General features: G+C 45.0%; 1 protein-coding gene across 2 annotated transcripts in view; it reads left to right on the plus strand.

Annotated features, from left to right (window-relative positions):
* Positions 1 to 21,510, plus strand: part of LOC141085633 (protein kinase C gamma type-like) — a 779,251-nt gene that overhangs the window by 745,915 nt on the left and 11,826 nt on the right. For both annotated transcript variants that reach the window (XM_073571170.1, XM_073571169.1), the window contains 2 exons: positions 18,735 to 18,815; positions 19,365 to 19,472. In XM_073571170.1, coding sequence (XP_073427271.1) covers positions 18,735 to 18,815; positions 19,365 to 19,472 — 189 coding nt within the window. The remainder of the gene's footprint in view (positions 1 to 18,734; positions 18,816 to 19,364; positions 19,473 to 21,510) is intronic.

A 21,510-nucleotide genomic window follows, 5' to 3' on the forward strand; every position in this document is an offset into this window, starting at 1 on the left:
TCACGTGCGCCCACACTTTTGCCCTTGCCGACAATGTCTCGCCTCCCGCTCCCCGATAAGTTTTCGGGTGATAGTGCCTCCTGTAGGGGATTCGTTAGTCAGTGCTCCATTCAGCTGGAGTTGCTGGCTGCATGGTTTCCTACAGAGCGGGCTAAGGTGGGATTTATTGTCTCCCTGTTGTCTGGCCGGGCATTACAGTGGGCCACGCCATTGTGGGAACGTGATGATCCCGTGGTACAGGGAGCTGCTCAGTTCCTCGCGGCTCTGAATCAAGTCTTCTTGGGACCACGGGTCACACACGATACGGCTCTCCAACTGTTATCCTTAACACAAGGGTCACTTTCGGTTAGCCATCATGCTGTCCAGTTTCGGACACTGGCTTCCGAGTTAGAGTGGCCGGACAAAGTATTGGTCCCGGTGTTTTGGAGAGGCCTGGCTGAGCACGTAAAAGATGCTCTAGCTACTAGGGAAATTCCCACAAGTCTGGAGGAGTTGATCGCCGTTTAAACCCGCATTGATCTCCGCTTCACGGAGCGCGGGTTGGAACGAGCGCAATCCAGACATAGGGTTAATTTGGCTCCCACCTTTACTGAGCTGCTGATATATCCCGCACAGGAGCTCCCTTCCTCTGAGCCTATGGAGGTGTCTCGCACCGGCACTAAGTCGCGTCCGATGCGAAGCTCTGTGCGCTGTTATCAGTGCCGACAGTTTGGCCACTCGGCTGGCACATGCCCTCGGCGGCCGAAAGGACGACCACGTTCAGTGGCCGTAGGTGGTGGTCAATCCAAGGTGGGACCCTTTTCACCCAAACCGGTGTTCCGGGGTACGTTAGATAGTGGGTCCTCCACCTGGGAGGCAGAAGTCACCCTGGATTCCGGGGCCGAGGGGAACTTTATGTCCTCGACTTTTGCCCAGAGACACGCTATCCCTCTGGTGTTACTCTCCCAACCTCTGACCATTAGGGTAAATGGGGCACCGTTACCGTCTCAGGTGTCCCATCAGACAGCCCCACTCGGACTCTCTATTTCACCCTCACATCAGGAGACTCTGTCCCTGCTTGTTATGGCCAATGGCATCGATCAGGTGCTCCTCGGAGTTCCCTGGCTTCGTTGCCACTCCCCTCATATTGACTGGGCTTCGGGGAGGATACTGGGCTGGGGCAAGGACTGTGAGGGAAGGTGCCTGAGGGGCAGCGTTCAGGTGGCTTCCACTGAAGTGCCTGCGGATCTCTCAGTGCTCCCCAAATCTTACCACCAGTACGCGGACGTCTTCTCTAAGAAGTCGGCGGAGACACTCCCGCCGCACCGTTCCTATGATTGCCCGATTGATGTCCTGCCAGGCACAGAGCCTCCCCGAGGCTGTGTTTACCCCTTATCACTCCCTGAGACGGAGGCTATGTCCAAATATATCCGGGAGAACCTGGCTAGGGGTTTCATCAGAAAATCTGTGTCACCGGCTGGTGCAGGGTTCTTCTTCGTACAGTAGAAGAACGGAGAGTTACGCCCCTGCATTGACTACCGAGGTCTGAATGCTATCACAGTTAAAAACAAATACCCCCTACCGTTGATCTCGGAGTTATTTGACAGGTTGCGGGGGGCCCGATCTTTGCTAAATTAGATCTGCGGGGTGCATACAACCTGATCGGCATTCGCGAAGGAGACGAATGGAAGACAGCTTTTAATACCAGGGATGGCCATTACGAATACCTGGTTATGCCCTTTGGCCTTTGTAATGCGCCAGCTGTCTTCCAAGATTTTGTCAATGACGTCTTCCGCGACATGCTCTCTACCTCAGTGGTGGTCTATCTGGATGACATACTCATCTTTTCGCCAGATTTGACCACCCACCGGAGAGACGTCTGCAGGGTCTTCGACCGTCTGCGGGCGAACTCGCTATTTGCCAAGCTGGAGAAGTGTCAGTTTGAGCAGGAGTCCTTGCCGTTCCTGGGCTATATCATCTCGGGCCAGGGGCTGGCCATGGATCCTGCCAAACTACAAGCGGTAATGGACTGGCAGGAACCCCATTCCCTCAAAGCGGTGCAGCGCTTTTTGGGGTTCGTGAATTACTACCGCCAGTTCATACCACACTTTTCCACACTGGTGGCTCCTTTGGTTGCTCTCACCAAGAAGGGAGCTAGCCCCAATGCTTGGTCAGAACATGTCTCCAAGGCCTTCTCGGCTATAAAATCACATTTTGCTGGCGCTCCCATATTACATCGTCCCTATGTGGATAAGCCGTTTATCCTTGAGGTAGACGCTTCTTCCGTCGTGCAGGAGCAGTCGTTTATCAAAAGGATGCTCAAGGTCGGAAGCATCCCTGCTTCTTCTATTCCAAGACCTTCTCACCGGCGGAGAAAAATTACTCCATCGGCAACAGGGAGCTGCTAGCCATGAAGTTGGCTTTTTCTGAGTGGAGACATCTCCTGGAGGGAGCCCGGTTTCCCTTTCAGGTATATACGGACCATAAAAACCTGGTCTATCTACAGACGGCCCAACGCCTGAATTCCCGTCAGGCCAGGTGGTCGCTATTCTTTTCCCGATTCCGCTTCACCCTCCACTACCTCTCTGGAGAGAAGAACGTCCGTGCGGATGCTCTCTCACATTCAGTGGTCTCAGCGGAAGAAGCAGAAGCTGAGCCTCGGTTAATTCTCCCGCCGGAGAGTTTTACGACCGTGGCTCCAGTTGCTCTCGAATCGGTACCACCGGGCAAGACCTTGGTGCCTCCTCAGCTACGGCCGGAGGTCCTCGCCTGGGCACATGCCTCCAGGATGGGTGGCCATTTTGGTAATAAACGGACCGCCGAACTCCTGGCAAGGTCATATTGGTGGCCACATATGGCTCGAGATGTCAAGGAATACGTGCAAGCATGTGTTTCGTGTGCTCGGAACAGACCCTCTAGACAGAGGCCGGCGGGGCTGTTGTTTCCCCTGCCAGTGGCGGATAGACCTTGGGAAATGGTTGGCATGGATTTCATAGTTGGCCTGCCCAAGTCTGGTGGCAGTACGGTCATCTGGGTGGTCACCGACCATTTTTCCAAAATGGTGCATCTGGTGCCACTCGCACGCCTGCCTTCCGCTCGAGGTCTGGCCACCTTGTTCATTAAGCACGTATTCCGTTTACATGGCATGCCGGACAAAATCGTGAGTGACCGCGGTCCCCAGTTTGCATCTCGGTTTTGGAGGGAGCTCTGCAGTTTACTCAGCATCGAGCTAAATCTATCCTCCGCTTACCATCCCGAGACGAATGGCTTGGTCGAGAGAGCCAATCAGACCTTGGTCACCTATTTATGGCATTTTGTCTCTGCCAGGCAGGATGACTGGGCATCTTTGCTACCTTGGGCTGAATTTGCCCTAAACAATGCGGTGGCTGATTCCACTGGTCAGACGCCCTTTCTCCTAAACTATGGTCAACATCCACGCGTCCCTGTCCCGATGCCAGTGTCCTCCACCGACTCCAGGGTGGCAGACTGGGCAGTGGAGGCCCGGGACATTTGGGATCGCACTCAGGATGCTATCCGGGCATCTAAAGAAAGGATGAGGGCGTCCGCCGACACGCATCGGCGGCCCGTGCCAAGCTTCTCCCCTGGCGACATGGTATGGCTCTCCACCCGAAACTTTAAACTGCGGGTCGAGTCTCCCAAGTTCGCACCGCGATACATTGGACCATTCAAGGTCCTCGAGCGACTTAGCTCGGTGGTCTACCGCCTGGCTCTTCCTCCACATTTGGCCATTTCGGACCTGTTCCATGTGTCCCTCCTCAAACCAGTTCACATGGTCCGGTTTTCTGAGTCATCTGCCGGGTCATCAGACTTATCGTCTGATGAATTTGAGGTTAACGCCATCGTGGGGCGCAGGTTTGTCCGTGGCAAAAAATTTTATTTGGTGGACTGGAAGGGTCATGGGCCTGAGGCTCAGACCTGGGAGCCAGTGGAAAACATTCATGCACCGCTCCTGATCGCAGCCTTTGAGCACAGTGAGGCTCAGAGGGTGGGGGGTTAACGTTAGGCGTCGGATTCCTGGCACTGCACAGCGGGAATCCAGAGCCAGACATCCTGCGGTCTCTCATTCTCCTCTGACCGCTCAGACTCCTGCTCAGCAATCACGGCGAGCCAGGCATTCCCCTCAGACTCGTTCTGTGAGCCTGGATGTTTCTGCCACCTCTGGTGCAGCAATGGTAGCCCAACCTGCTTTGCAGGGAACTGCTCCAGAGGCTAAGTCCTCGTGCCATGCTACTGGGCATGCCCGCAACTTGTCCTCTCAGTGGAGAGCAGGGGTCACATGTGCAGGTCCTATGTCGGATCTGATTGGTCCTTCCCAAAGTACTGGAAGGTCCCAGAAGCGCATGGCTATAAAAAGCCCGCATGGCGGCTCGGCCATGCGCTAGTGTAGCATATTATTCTGTGTGTGTATGGTGATGGATGTATGGACTGGTGTCTGACTCATTATGAAATCCCTACGCTCTGATATTATGAGTGGTGACCGAGTGTGAATAGTCAGCTCCAGGGTTGTGGCAAGCTACACGCCACTTGCTCCTCACCTACACTAGCGTCCGTCGGCGCCCGGTCCTCGGCGCCGACGCTTGCGGCTTTTCTCTGCCGCTGCGCTGTAGTAACAGCAACTATTGGTGTTCGCGGCTGCGACGCCACACGCAGGCCTCTGTGACGCTAACAGGGCCTGTGCCTGTGCTTTAGTGTTCTCCAAGCGACTCTGTGTTTGTACGGAGCCGCCCTTAGCGTTCGGGTGACGTTAATCCGAGCGCAGTCCTGCACCTACTAGGTGCATCTGCCATTGTTCAGCAGCGGTCTTGTCACCTACCGCACGGTGGACCCCGGGCGGTGAACGCACCTACTATTATTTATATTTGGTGCGTTCCGCCGACCCTAACAATCCTGGTATGATTGCCCCCATGATTATCCTGGTAAGATTAGCCCCATCCTTATCCTGGTATGATTGACCTCATCCCGTTTCTGGTATGATTGGTCCCATCCTTATTTTGGTGTGATTGGCCCCATCCTGTTCCTGGTATAATTGGCCCCATCCCGGTTCTGGTATACATGGCCCCATCCTTATCCTGGTATGACTGGCCTCTTCCTTATCCTGGTATGATTGACCCCATCATGCTCCTGGTATGATTGGTCCCATCCTTATTCTGGCATGATTGGCCCCATCCCATTCCTTGTATAATTGGTCCCATCCTTATTCTGGTATGATTGGCCCTATCCCATTCCTGGTATAATTGGTTTCATCCTTATTCTGGTATGATTGGCCCCATCCTGTTCCTGGTAGAATTGGTCTCATCCTTATTCTGGTATGATTGGCTCCATCCCGGTCTTGGGATGCATGGTCCCATCAGAAAAGTTTAAACAAAACAAACCATTACACTTACCTTCCTCCGCTCCCTCGCAGCTTCTTGTTCTGCTGCCAGCAGCTCTTTGTAAGCAGCATATGGTAGGGACATCATGCGCTGACCACAAGCAGAGCACAGTTGCTGGAATACTCGCTGGGACTGTTCATCAAAGAGAGCAGTGAGTATTCATTGCTCTTCAGTAGCACATAGTGTCAGCCACCGACTTTCTGCTTCTGCCGGCGGTCATGTGTACCAATACTTAAAAGAAATTAATATTCATTCCTTCTCTGGACCCCTATCTCTTCTGCCTGTCGTACATTAACAACCTTCCCCCGGGACGCCAATTCTTGATACCTTGCGGCTAGCAGGCCCGCTAGCATATCTTCAGCCCAGATTGTGGCTCACTTCCAATCAGCATAAGCCCCACAGTCTGCTCACTAATTGCTGGATCCTGGATCTCATGTCTGCAATCCGTAACAACCCTAGCAGTGAAGGTGCCTTGGATCGGGCCTCAGTGGTTCCGGGAATGCGGCCAGTTCTAAACCACAGGTTCTTTCCACCTCTGCTTTCGTGCCAGCTTAGACTTTCTTTGATATTACTACTGATGCTCCATGCTCTCTCGGGAGTCTCGCAGGATTCTGCTATCTTTGTCGCTTTGTCATCCGCTAAGCACGATACACTGAATGGATTACTGATTCAATCCAGAAAAAAAATTGAAAACTTTTTTTAAATGTTGCATGATACCGAAATGTAGCACAAAGTATGTAATTCTCTATGGATGACTAATTGAATCCAGGAAAATTTTCAACGCTTTTTTGAAATGTTACATACCACTGACATTTATCAGACAGCACGTAATACTCTATGGATGACTAATTGAATTCTGAAAAAGAAAGAAAATCAGAAAAATTTATGAATTTTTTTTGAATGTTATATAAAACCAATATGTAACACAAGGCACATAATATTCTATGGATGACAGTAGTCAATTTTTTCACCCAAAAGAAAAGGAATGTGGTCACATGCAGCGGATATTTAGTAACAGACTTAAAAGCCATATGTCCTGCCTAGAATCTGTAGTCTGCCACTCTCCCTGCTCAAACTACTGTCCCCCCAAGGCTAAGGGCAGAAAAGCACAAGATTAGCCCTTAGAAAAACAGCTAGAGATCTCCAGAAGCCACGTATTGGAACTAACAATCCTAAAAGTCAATGTCGATCCTTAAACGAGCCTTGCCATATGACTTAGGATAAAAACCGATCCAGAATCTCAATGTCAGGATCCTGCCAGCGCCAGCGTGCAGCCTCCGCTGAGCAGGGACTCACCTGCACTGTAGGGGGGCCCGGGGTCAGGTACAGCCGGAAAGTACAGATACACAGGACCTTTGGACGCTGAAGTTTAGCAAGCAGTGAAGGACCTACGGTCACGTGACTGCAAGGGGGCAGGGCTTAGCATCCTGCTTTCAGAGATGGCAGGACACTATACAGAAATACTCAGAGTCAGGCAAAACGGAGGTCATACACAGAGATAGCAGTAAAGTACCAGGGATGAGACAGAATGGATAATCAGGGCCAGCGCAGAAGTCAAAACCAAACAGACATAGAAGGTACCAAGCAGAATCCAAAGCAATATCCAGAGAACAGACCGAGTAGTACACAGAGAATCAAGCAACCAGAACACAGCACAAACACATTCAGGGGTCACTACACAATGCCAAGGACGAAAGTATAACTGACGGGGGATGGGAGCTTCCTGGGGCAATAAGAAGCTTTCCCAGAACCAATGAGAGGCCACCATAATAAGTCCCAGGTGTGCAGGTAAGAGTCTGCACTGAGATCAAACCATTAACCCCGGTCCACCAGCACTGGTATCATGACACTCAATTTGCAGACACAATGTTTCAGGATGTTGCCCCTCATCAGTGCAAAGAACAGAGTTAACAGATTGAAACCTGCATAGCAAAGACAGGTGAGACAGCGACAGCGACCAGAAAGTTCTGACAAAACAGTGAGGAAAACAGAAGATTTAATATTACCCGACTGATGAAAGTTTTTATCTCACCCACATACATTACATTATATACATGCATTTCTTTTTTAAGTCAGAAATTTTCTTATTCCTAGAGACTAGTGATGAGCGAGTATACTCGTTGCTCGGGTCTCTCTGAGCATGCTCGGGTGGTCTCTGAGTATTTTGGCGTGCTCGGAGATTTAGGTGTCCTCGCCTCAGCTGCATGATTTGTGACTGCTGGACAGCTTGAATACATGTGTGGAATGCCTGTTCGTTAGGAAATTCCTACATGTATTCAGCCTGTCTACAAGTCGCAAATCATGCAGCTGAGACGACAAAAAATAAATCCCGAGCACGTCAAAATACTTGGAGGACACCCGAGCATGCCCGTGGAGACCCGAGCAGCGAGTATACTCGCTCATCACTAGAGACCCCTCTTTTACATTGTTTTTCTGCAGTGATTATGACATATAAAACAGTGAATTTCTTCTTAAGGCCACAGACCATTCCATCTCCTGCACAGACCAGTGGATCTATATCAAGGTAACACAGCCGTGGAAATGAAGTTGTAAATTTCTCCCCTACCGTAGCAATCCATTTTGTGATACAAATGGTTTTGAAGCCAAAGGGTATATGAGACCATTCCCGTCTCTTGTTTTGGGAGATAGAATGATACATTTTTCTGTTCTTGGATCACCTCGGGCTTCTGTTAGGCAGGAGAAGGCCACAGGGGAGATTCATTAGCACAGGAAATGTAAAATAAAAGCTACAGCCTATTTCACATTGTTTCTCCTTTGCTCCTCGATCTTGTACTTGTCATGTTCTATCTGAATAACTAGCATGTGTATTACCTTGCAAGGGAAATTAGATTTTGCTGAAATACCCATGAAAAACAGCAGATGGCATAAAAAATCAGGATTGCCAGCGTATCAACTACAACTACATAGAGATGTTGTACATCTGAGCAAGGATACATAGAAATCATACGGCTGTGTAGAAATACTATTGGCCCCAACTGGAAAGCTCCAACAAATTAATTTTAATAGGTTCATCTTCTTGTTTAATTTCATAAGGAACCTCTGCTAATTTCAACTTATTGGGCATTACAATAGCCCTTGCGAGCACTCATATTTATTAAAGGAAATCTGCTAGTAGGTTTTTACCACCTAAAGTGGGATCAGCATGAATTTAGGGGCAGAGAGCCTGCTTCCAGTGATGTATCACTTACTGGGCTGCTTGCAGCCATCTTGATTAAATCTTTGTTTTCTGTGCTACAGATCTAGCAGTTCCCTGAATGCTGAGCTCTGTATAACCCCGCCCACATCATTGATTGGCAGCTTTTGGTGTACACTGTACATAGACAGAAAGCTTCCAATCAATGGTGGGGGTGGGGTTTTACAGAGCTCATGAATGTTGAGGACTACATGTCAGCAGGTTTACTAATCCTTTAATGATAATCTCTTGCTGATAAAACTGATTGTTTTCAAAACTGCACTAAGCAGTCCAGTAAGTGAAACATCACTGGAATCAGGGTCTCTGCTCCTACATTATGCGTATCTCAGATTAGGTGGTAAAAAATTTGGTGGCAGATTTGATTGAATAGGGTGCTCTAACAATTGAGTAATTTGGCTTATAGTAAAGGAAGCAAAATAAAAGTAATTGACTGTTTTCTTGCTGAACATTGCTTGTCTGATTTCACCATGTATGCGTTACTTGTGTTTATTCTGTATGTTACACTCCTTAGGATAGTATATAGTTATATGCGGTGCTATTGCATACACTTGCTATTGGGTGTATTCTGTAGATCTTTCACACATCTATCCAAAGTTACAGTCCCTGCACTGCTCCAGAAATGATCCAGACTGTTCATGACTAAGGTTTTTTTATTTTATTTTTTATTTTTTTTTTTTTACAATATTACTAATTTTTGTAGATTAGAAACGTACTGAATTTTGAAAACTGCTAGCTGCCTGAAAATAATCCCCACAATATGTGCACTGGAAAAGAAATCTTTGCTGTATCAACATTAACAACTTTTTTGTTTTTTCTCTGTATCTGCTGAGCATGTGATCCAAAGGCAAACAATTTATATAGACTTGTATATTTTCACAGTAGAAAGTCCAATGTGATTAATGGTGCTGGGACTTTGTATTACCCTGTACTGGTAATCACAAGATACATCCTGTGTATTCGAGCGGCATTTACAATCCTTCTTGTTTAAAGAGGACCGTTCTCTACTATTACTGTATATTTGCGTCTGCTTTCCTCATCATAAAGCATCTCAAGTTCTGATTAAAATGCTTTTCTCTTATTTTTTTCACCACTCTGTTGTGGAAATATTGGCTACTAAATTTTGCTGTGCCTCATATGCAAATTCCACTTCAACCAAAGTTTATTCTCTGGGGCATTTACTTTTCTCCTGTATGACATTACCCAATTATAAGAAGGCAGCATTATAGAGGTGAAAAAGCTAAAGCCCCAAGATAAAGTCAAATTTAGCATTTTCAGTGTAATCTGGTGAGATGATGTGTCTCACTTGATCACTCTGAAAACTCTTTCCTCCTGTTACCTCCTGTCATTATAGCTTCGGGAGAAGAGAAGAGTTACAGCGTGAAGTGCCTGGGGAAATGAAGATCTTTGTTGTATCAACCTTTGCCACAATAAGCTTTCTGGGACTCCTACAGGTATCTTGGAATAAAGAGATTGATGGTATGCCTCTATACCTGAAGTAGGTCCAGAGCGTTGTATGTGACAAACGCTGCTTCCACAATGATGTTCTCTGTTCCAGGTGCTCCACACAGCAGCTCTCCTCCTCTTAAAGAAGGCTCCCATCAAAGTTTTTAGCCTCTTAATATATTGCTGATTTTGCCTTCCAACCCAGCTAATTCTTCTGTTGTCTCTGCTTTATGTAGAAGCAAGAAGTTTTAAGTCCCTGCAAAAATCATTCCGCTCTTTAACTCTTGACTGAGCTACTCCCTCCTCCCCCTGCCAGTGACTTTTGCAGTGACGTATGACTTATGCAGAGAAATTGTCCTCCTGTTTCTACATAGAGCTTAGAAGGATTCAGCTAGTCAGATTTTAATCACGTGATGTCATAGACCTAATTTGAAAGAGAACAATTAGCTGGGTAGAAAGGCAAAATAAGCAATTGTAAGTACACAGTGTTAAGTAATATGATGACTGGAATATGTGAAGAGGATAACAACTTTAATGAGAGGAGTGAAACACTAGGGAAGGGGGGAGTGGACATCCCTAGACAGATCTAACATAATTCTGTCTGTCCTATCATCCTTATATTGGCTCCATACCTATCGCTAAGCAGGATACCTAATCCCTAAGCCCTTCACCGGGAAAGACAGGATGAATGCTGGTCAATCCCACTAAATCCAAAGACAGCTAGGATAAATGAAACAAGGGGGACACTTAGCTTGAGTAGACTCAGAGTGAAACACCAACGTACTCAAAAGAGGATGATAGCAGACTGCTACAGCTCCAAGCCTCAACAGGAAAGCACAAACAGGAAATATCACTGGCAACTGAAAACTGGAAGTTGAGACTTATAAACACCCAGATCAAGGTGACACAATTAGAGCCGGAGAGAAGTCACTAGTCTGCACTGCCAACCGCTGAGATCTTCTGCAGACACACCCATGACAGTTTATGGCCATTGTTGAATGCACACAGTCTTGAGGTATACGGTATACATAGTCAGGAATAATGCCTAGCCATCCACCCACCATAGGGACCCATCCCATTGCAAAAAAAAACATATACTGCAAAGAGGATTTTTTTTATCAACAGCCCCTTGCATAGAAAAAGGTAGTCTGCTGTGCTTTCCTATAATGTTATACAAACGGTTTGAAGGAGAATACCGACCAGACAGGGGTTAATTGAACCCACATTTGGCTTTTATATGGTGAATAAGGGCTGGCACCACTGTTTAGTACTGCACAGAGTTCTGCGCTTGTGTGGGCACTGGGCTCAGCGTCACTCTGCATGACTATGTGGTGCCCGGGCTTTCAGAAATAGAACCTGAAGTCACACAATCACACATGAAATGAAAGGATCAAGTTATATACAGAGGTGTCACCAAGCATTAAAATAAGCTTGTAGCGTTTCAAGCCATAAGATATTTTATATTTTTGTGTTATTTTTGTCTACTGTTTAATTTGTTGGGCTGACTCTCTTTAGGCTGGTTTCACATTTGCGTTTTTTAGTGCTGGAAAAAAACGCTAACCTGCGCATGCGTTTTTTCCCCTATATTTAACATGGGTGCGCATACCTGCGCGCTTGTAAGCGCATGTATGCGATTTTCATGCGCTGCGTTTTTTTGGGGTGTGCGATTGGATTTTCCAGACGCATCATGTTGCATTTTTTGGCCCTGCAAAAAAGCGCATGCGCACATATGCGCACGTTTTGCGCTAAAAATGGCCATTATAGCCTATGGATGCGCATATGTGCGCACTGGCATGCTCATGTAAGCGTTTTTTTGCATATGCGTTTTTTTTTTTAACCATGGAATTTAGGGGTTTGGGTTAGAGTTAGGGTTAGTTAAGGGGGTTTAGGGTTAGGGTTAGGGTCAGGGTCAGGGTTAGGGTTGGGTTTTGGGTCAGGGTTAGGGTTAAGTATGGTTTGGTTAAGGGTTAGGGTCAGGGTTAGGGTCAGGATTAGGGTTAAGTATGGTTTTGTTAAGGGTTAGGGTCAGGGTTAGGGTTAGGGTTAGGGTCAGGGTTAGGGTTAGGGTTAGGGTCAGGGTTAGGGTTAGGGTCAGGGTTAGGGTTAAGTATGGTTTTGTTAAGGATTAGGGTCAGGGTTAGGGTCAGGATTAGGGTTAAGTATGGTTTGGTTAAGGGTTAGGGTCAGGGTTAGGGTTAGGGTTAGGGTCAGGGTTAGGGTCAGGGTTAGGGTTAGGGTCAGGGTTAGGGTTAAGTATGGTTTTGTTAAGGGTTAGGGTCAGGGTTAGGGTCAGGATTAGGGTTAAGTATGGTTTTGTTAAGGGTTAGGGTCAGGGTTAGGGTCAGGGTTAGGGTTAGGGTCAGGGTTAGGGTCAGGATTAGGGTTAAGTATGGTTTTGTTAAGGGTTAGGGTCAGGGTTAGGGTTAGGGTTAGGGTCAGGGTTAGGGTTAGGGTTAGGGTCAGGGTTAGGGTTAGGGTTAGGGTCAGGGTTAGGGTTAGGGTTAGGGTTAGTTAGGGTTTAGGGTTTGGGTTAGGGTTAAGTATGATTTGGTTAAGGGTTAGGGTCAGGGTTAGGGTTAGGGTTAGGGTCAGGGTTAGGGTTAGTAAAGTCATGGTTTGGGTAGTGTGAGGGGCCACCTAAAAATGTTGGAAAAAAACGCAAACGCGGTAAAAACGCGCTAAAAATGCATACATACGCATAAAAACGCTGCGTTTTTTTCATGCATGCTCATAAAAATGCTTGAAAAAAACGCAGCAGTTGTATGCTTATGTATGCGTTTTTTCAATGCGTTTTTTTGCGGGAAAAACGCGCTGCAAAAAAAAGCAAGTGTGAAACTAGCCTTACCTTAGTATTTGATACATGTGTGTCACTCAGCACAAGGCGTGGCGCTATAGTAATATAGCAGTGCTTTATTGTGCATTCTTGACTGGCTAAAAACTGTGGTGTTAAGGAACTAACTAAGGGTAAATATTAGATATTAGAGTTCGGCAAAAGATTTACACAATCTTCCCTTCTGTGGTTTTCATCCACAACCTGGGCATACTGGCTTTTGTTAGGGGTCAAGACGTTGCGATGTGATGCTTTTCATGATGTTGCATAATGCCTACTGACTAGGCTCATACATTTTGATGACTTTACAGACTCTAGTAACTGCCAGAAATGTCGAGGATGCCTGGGCGATGTTGCTAGAGAAAATAAAAGAACAGACACTCCATGTGAAGGTCTGCAATTAAAATCATCGGGAGGATTTACCGCACTCATCTCTGATAGTTGTGCAGAGCAGGAACAACACTGACTCCAGCTTTATCTTGGCTGGTTATCAAAAATAAAGAGGTCTGCTTTTTACAATTATTTAAATAAAAAAAAATAGAAAATGGAGTGGGGTCCCCATCATTTCTGATAATCATCCAAGCAAAAGCGGACAGCTTGGGACTGGTATTCTTAGACTGGGAAAAGGTCATTGATGCCCTGTTTTATAAATATTGTTTTAAAAATGGATTAATGAAAGATCTGGATTTTTAAGCCTCTGACGAGTGCTGGATCTTCCCATTTTCAACTGAGTTACTGCAGCGATACCCACAGCAGAGGGTTTTCTTCTGCATTATCTGGTATTACAAGTTGAATTACTGAATGACTACAACATGAGGAGTTGAATTAACCAAATTTTTCTCTGTCTCTGAGGAACAGTGTACAAACAAGTGCAGGAAGAGAACCTGCAAGGCTGTGTTCCCACACAGTGTAAACACCGCTGGTATTTCATTTTGCAGTATTTTTTTGTACATAAAATCTTTTGCATTTAACAGTTAAAGCAAAGCGGTTGGGATTTTATAATGCTAAAGAGTTCAAGTCCTCTTTGTTTCTGAAGATGCAATTTGCATACTCAATTTTCCAGAGGAGCATTGCATGGTGAAAAAGCCTCCTTACCTTAGCATGCCAGAGGCGGTATGTGACTTTCCACAAGGAAAAACGTTACCCCTTAGACCTCAGTCCAGAGCCTCTCATCCAGCCCAATCAGTGATCATACTTTGAGCTGACGAGGGCCAATAGCCTGAAACACCGTGTCTGCAAACTGAGATTCTGATTTGGCTTTTATCCTTTATCATATTGTAAGACTCGTTAAAAGGTTGATAGTGACTTGTAGGATTGCTGCTTCCAACAGATGGTGCTAAAGAGTTCAAGTCCTCTTGAAACACATGCCCACTGTATGTTTGAAACCCTTCCCTCTGTTTTAATAAAAAAAAAAATCATTGTAAAATATTACTTTTGCGCTAAACAAAAAACACAGCAATCACAGCAATTTCCTGTTAGGTATAGGAAAAAAGTAGATAAAAAGCAGCGAATACGGCCTGATACCAATATATTATTAAGTGCCACAGAATCATGTCCTAATAACAATTGTTAACATATAGTAAAAGTGGACCAGCCCTTAATTCATGTCTGTGAAATTTCATGCCATGTACTGGCAGCTAATTAATGTGGTCCACTACAAATTAGAAATTATATAACCTTAAGACTAGAGATGGACAAACCCAAACAATAAAGTTCATGGTCTGTAACACCTAATGTTGGGGCACAGACCCCGAACACGGACTTCACCAGGAAGTCGATACTGTTTGGGTTTGGCACCCCGAACAGCAAGTGTTTCTTGCGCTGTCATATACAGTACACTGCCTCTGGAGGTAAAATCGTTACCACCGGTCAGACAGCCACGGTTCCCACACTGCCAAATGCAGTGTGAGCCTGCAGCTGTGATCAGAGGTAAAAAATGTCACAACTCGGTTGGCAGGTGGCCCGGGACCAGAGGCTCCTACCCTGTCCCTAACACTAGGGGTGCCCTAGCTTGCCCTATTCCGCTATAGTTATATTATAAATAAGCACACAATCAGAATAAAGACTTTTATTTGAAATTAAAAAAACAGCACACTTTTACTTCTTTATTTAAAAATAACAAATACAATTATAATCACCTAATGCCCTTTCCATTGTAGACCTCGACTCCTGTACTAAAACAAAAATAAAAAACAACCATATCCCTCACCTGTCCATCGTTGTGTCCAACGCTGTAATTTATGTCTGGGGATAATTTTCAACCTGGACGGTGCCAAGATGCGACCGTTCAGGCTGAAAAACACTGAGGATTGAGCTGCCGCAAGTGCATCATCAGTGACTAGCGTTGAAGTCATTGAGGTTACAGCAGGTCACTAAGGCTGCATTTCCACCTGGACCCATGAACTGCGGTGACCTTCAGTATGATCAGCCCAGCACCGTGAGAGAAAAAAATCTCATGGTGCAGCTCTGAGCTCAGAGAGTGCATAGGTCACCGCAGTTCAGAGGCCCGGCTGGCAAACTCAGTGTAGTTAAAGTAGATGTCACTTCAGTCTAGCTCATGGTGAAAGGCTTTTCTGTTTTTTTAAATGACCCATTCATAGGGAGATTTCTTGATATGTTTCACAGACTGTTTCTACCTCATGGCATTCTCCGCAGATGTGACCACGCAATTGTCACTTTTATATAGTCCTCGCTGGCTCTCTTGTTTGATCTTCTCACTATTAACCACAACTGACACATATGTTTCACATATTACTGCATATGACTGCACATCAGTCTTGCTGGAGCTACACCTCGTCGGATGAGCATAGTCTACTTGACTTAGTATCTCTGCACTGTTGTTATAGGAACCGCTATGTCATCTAGCAAGACTCTGCCTCCATCCATCATCTTGTTCAAAAAGCTTGGTCCCATCCAGTGTCTGGTTTATATAGGAGCTTATAGTGCCCAAGTGCAAAGGGTGACCCACCCCATCTCTAGAAAACACCTGTATCTATCTATCAGTCTATCTATATTAAAAATTGTTGAAAAGCATGGCTCACACCTTCTTAAAGGGCCGTTATCTGTTGACCAGTAGCTGTCATTTTAGCATCCATAGGAAGTGTATTGCACATAAAGAACATGCAGGTCCTTTGGTGAAACTCATTTCCAAGTCCTCTTGTCAGTTCCCCATCTGGATACAATAGAATTTAGGTTATGGAGTAAAATTTGCTCTACCATGTCTATCAACTCTCTCTGTGCCACCCACATACCATGATATAGGAAAACCCACTCATCCTCATTGAGGCTAATACAAATTCTCTGCACTCATGCTTGATGTAACACAATGAAGATCCAGAAAAAGAGAGTCTTCCAGCCGTTTTCCAAATAAAGTTTTTTAAAAAAATGTAAAAGACAATTTCAAGTATATTCAAGTTTCTATGTTCTTTCCTACACGTTTCAGACTGCAGCTCAGTTCCCATTATCCAAGATTAAGGATTGAGTTGCAGGTCGAAATGTGTAGGAAAGAACTTTGAAGTTTGGATATACTTGTACATGTCTATCTTTTTATTTTTTTTGAATAAAACATAGCATTATATTTGGAAAATGGCTGGAGTACTCTCTTTTTCTGGACCACCCGAATACCACCTCTCATGAAAAGGGCAAAAGGAAGATGCGCAAAACAAATCCTGCCTAGATGGGCTCACCATAAATAGTGCAATGCTTGAGATTTTGAGGATGATAACCCACATAAGTGGTGTAAACATGTTGTAGTCTTATAATTTGCAGCCCTATGTGGTAAAGCTTTATAGTTATCACTACAGATTGACACTTGTATTTTCAAAAGTAAAATATAATGATTGAGTCTGGGATTCTGACGCTGCTTCCTGACCACTGTAGGTGTCCTATTCACATAGTGCCACATAATGATGTCACACTGAGGAGCAAAGAAAGGGCAGAGAGCATTTTCTTTGCCTGATAATTGGGGGTTTCTGTGTTTGTATCAGCTTCACTGTTCTATATTGGTATTATTTAAGGCAGTATAACTGGGAGATTAACATAATTAACTTACAGCAGAAAATATCATCCCAAGAAATTGTGGTTGAATTGTAGGTTGGTCGGAAGATCGGATTTATATACTGAAACCAAAACAAACCAATAAGATTTCATAGGCTTCAGTGCTGAGTACTACTAAAACCTGATATACATACAGTAGGTTGACTGTGTACCATTTCACTAAATAAGGCTCATAATGTGCATGGTAATAAAATCGGCAATAAAGGATAAAACAGAAGGCGGACGCGTTATTGCAATCTTTCCTCATATGGCTAGTAAATAAGTTTTACATTTATGATTCGTTAGAAGATTATTGCATAGTACAATGGCTTCTCCTACATTATAAAGATTGCTAATAAAACCCCTGCAGAATCTAATTACATGCGCTTTATGATTGTATATGGAGTCGCTGTAGTGGCGGTGATAAAGAAGACTTGTAGAAGAAGAGCGCCGGGCAATGTGATCTTCATTAGAGAGCATTTCTATGTCACTACAGGTATTGTGTCCCCATAATATACAGCAACTGTTGAAACACTACGCATTTGCATGGTTACTATGATGAAAAAAGCATCAAAAGACTATTTTGATTAGTTAATTAGTCAAGTTCCTTACTGTTTTAGAGGCTGAACATTTTCATAAACACTTGTCGGACAGGGACATATACACAAAACCAAATTCTCTACAATACCTTCATTTCTCTCGTGGCTCTGATGGCAAATTACCAGTTATTCATAGGATCAGAAATAAGTGTCTGACCCCCACTAATATTATAAAATAAGCAGATGTCATTCAGCTTCTCACTAAGTTCTTCCCTATAAACTCTGCTCACTTTTTGTCTCTTTTTCTCATACTTGCAATTTGCAGTCCCTTTACTTTTTCAATATGTTGGGTTGTAGTCAGCATATTTGACGCTCTAGTGATAAACCCATAATTTGATAAAAGCAAACACATTTCTGCAGTTACTTTATGTAATTTCAGATTGTCAATATGCACACTGTCAGGACTCCTCTGAGCGGTTGTCACGGGAAAACATAGTTGCTGTAACTTGCCGACTAGCTTCACTCAATAGAACATAGAAGCAGGAAAAGTTGCTGGTGACCACCAGTATGCAATGCAAGGGAATCCTGACAGTGTGCACATTGCACACTGCAAAATTCATCAATCTTAAGTAACTATATGTACTGTAGAAATGTAAGTTAATCCTGGAAAACCCCTTTAAGTTCCAATATACTGCAAAAAAACATGTTGCCAATAAAATATTAAATTAGTTAAATGAATCTTTAAATTCTAATGGCATATGTATTAAAGGAGTTGTCCAGTATATTAATATTAATTGGCTAAACTTAGGATTGGACATCAAAACTGGGTAGGTGGTGCAACACAGCAGCCCCGCCAATTAGCTAGATGCCCTCGATCCAATCCTATTTATTTTAATAGAGGTGGATGTGTAGTACCTGGCTTGGCCACTATACAGTTGACAGAGCTGGGCTGCTGCGCTGCACAACTTATCATCACATCTTGCCACTACTGGCATTGGGAACAGCTGATTGGTGGGGCTATTGGGTATCGCACCCCACTGATCTGGTATTAGTCATTTCTCGACTTTTCTCAAGGTTAGGCTATCAATATTAAAGTGTCGATCAATCATTTTAAGCTGCCACACCTTGGTATAATAGAATTGTTTTTCAGGTCTGTTGTTATTGTATATTTCTTGTGGTAAGAAGGAGAATGCAGATAAACAGACTGTTCAGCAATATTCTAGAAATAGCTGAGGTTACATCTGTACAGCATTTAATAGCTCGTGCTGATTTCATGATCCCAAAATTTGCATTCTTTTCAGATTATTGCCTATCAGCCCTATGGGAAGTCAGTGGACTGGTGGTCCTACGGGGTTTTACTGTATGAAATGCTGGCAGGACAGGTAAGTTGTATGATCACATCGTGATGTTGCTCTTCATTTTACTCTGACATTATTGAGGGAAGACTGAAAACAGCTAAGCATGTTAAAAATTAAAAAATGACAATGTAGTCATTCTACTGGCCTCCGATACTGCATGTGTCCCTCTGGGCTCTATGTGATCACCGCTGACCTGATCTTTAATTTATGGGTAATAGTTTTTGCCTTTTTTTAGTCAAGTTTCTTTTTCCACTTTGTAAAATATTCACAGATTTATTGCATATTCTCTTGTATCCATGTTTTATATTTTTTGATCATTACACATTTTTTTTAGGGTCTGTCCAAGATTATGATATTGATGACTGATTCTTAGGATAGGTCTTCAATATCATATTTGTGAGGGTCCTATCAGAGCTGAGGAACAGCCACTAGACAGTGTACAGAACCATGTTATCCCGGTCCATTCGTTGTTACAGATGCCGCCAGAGCTGATAACTGCTGAATTTATCTATGTCACAGTTCTGGACAACCGCCATTAAAGTTGATGTTTATTTTCTCTTTATGATACAACAGCCCCCATTTGATGGAGAAGATGAGGATGAGTTATTTCAGTCCATCATGGAGCAGACTGTATCGTATCCAAAGTCCCTGTCCAGAGAAGCTGTCTCTATATGCAAAGGGGTAGAGTGCATTAATATATTCCAATTATTAAAGGGATTCTGTCAGGTTCCCTAACTGTTCCCGACCAGTACTACAGCATCCGGCATGCTAATTCTAGTAAAGGGTTTTCTGCACTTACTTAAAGGGAGTCAGACAGCTGATACATGGTGCCCGATCTGTGGTCAGCATTTATTAGGCACTGGCTGCACGATTCCAGCCATTTATGTTCAACTCTGAAATACATTTCAGAGAAATACATAATTCAATAGCCGCCAGGGACAGAGCAGCTCTAGAGACTAGTCCAACAGGCGGGTCCCTAGTGGTTTCTCCTCACTCACTTCCCTGGATTGACTGGTCGGTGCCTATTTGCACATGCGGGGAGAGACCTGTCACTGCAGGGTAGCATGTGAGGAGATGCTGCCGAGGACCCGCCTGTACGACTAGTATTCAGTTCCCTTCAGGCTAAGTGCACACGTTGCAGAAAATTTCTGCACAAAAACCTGAATCCCTTCCCAGAAACCGCACCTATTTTTCCGCGGCGGTTTTTGCGCGGTTTTGATGCGTTTTTGATGTGTTTTTTACCGCAGCGGTTTCTAAACGCATGGGAGAAGCCAAAACCGCGGAAAAATCCGCAAAATTAATGAGCATGCTGCGTTTTTTACCGCGATGCGTTTTTTTCGCGGTAAAAAACTCATCAATGTGCACAAAAAGTGCAAAATGCATAGAAATGACTGTGCAGCTTATTTTTAGCGGTTTTATAGCGGTTTTATATACCTGCAATTTACAATACAAATCAGATTTTTTTGAAAAATTTGCCATACCTGGCAAATTTGAATTACAAAAGATTTGATTATCTCTACATATAAGCATTCTTCTTTGCCTCAATGTAACAAGCTCCTTGTATTGTCCACACATGTATTTCAACATATAAATAATATTTTCTCTGAAGTGTCTAAGGTGAACAAGCTCTATTGTTCCAACCTCTCCTTATAGGAGAGAACTTCCATCCCTTGTAATACTCTATTTGCCACCTTTGAACTGACTCGAACTTATTTTTTTTTACTCATTCATATAGCACCATTAATTCCACTGCACTTTACAGACATTATTGACACTGTCCCCAATGGGGCTAGCAATCTAGATTCCCTACCAGTATGGTGTGATGTCTGCCTGCGGTCTGGACTGCAGTCAGACAGCACCCCGAGAAACACTGATACCCTTTACCCCTATACAGGGATCTGGATTTATAGCAGAGCCCAGGAGGCACTGTCTGAATAGGAGCAATGACCAGAGCAGGACGGTCGCCAGAAAGGTGTTCCAATACAGGACACAGAGGCAATGATATCCGAGACTAAACCAGTCAGGCAGAAATGGTATAAAAACAGTAGACAGTAGCAGAGTCAGATTCCAGGCCGAAGCCAGAGTCATAAACCAGGAGAGTCGCAGAGGTACAGAATCGTTAGGCAGAAGCAGAGTCAGATTCCAGGCCAAAGTCAGAGTCATAAACCAGGAGAGTCGCAGAGGTACAGAATCGTTAGGCAGAAGCAGAGTCAGAAGTCCAGGCAAAAGTCAGAGTCAGTCAACAGCAATTCACACAGTAACACGCAGGGGAACCAAGAATATATCCGGCGGCTTGCAAGCCCAGTCCAAAGGTATTTGAGGGATCAGGTCATCCCTCACAGGCTCCCGGGCTGATGATGTCATCAGGACCGCCCCCAGGACCAGACCTGATGACGATGCACCAACCCCTTCATGACTGACAGAGGAGCGGAGTCTGAGTCCACTAGACGCCTGCGCAGAAGCCCTTTCACTGTTGCCGCCATTACTCGGGCGCGAGCCACGGCGCCTCACAGTGGCTGAGGGCGGAACAGCAGGCCCTGAATTCGACGATGACATGTCAGTCCGGCGCCTCCTGGTAGCCGAGGCCTGGACAGCAGGCCCCGAGCCCGAGAGCGGCGTGACAGTCCTTCGTCTCCTAGTGGCTGAGGGCGGAACAGCAGGCCCCGAGTCTGACGGTGACGTGACATATGGTCTTTAGAGTGTGGGAGGAAACCCACGC

This window comes from Dendrobates tinctorius, unplaced genomic scaffold (genome assembly GCF_039654945.1).
Source record: "Dendrobates tinctorius isolate UK_male_01 unplaced genomic scaffold, ASM3965494v1 ptg000028l, whole genome shotgun sequence".
In the NCBI taxonomy this organism is placed as follows: domain Eukaryota; kingdom Metazoa; phylum Chordata; class Amphibia; order Anura; family Dendrobatidae; genus Dendrobates; species Dendrobates tinctorius.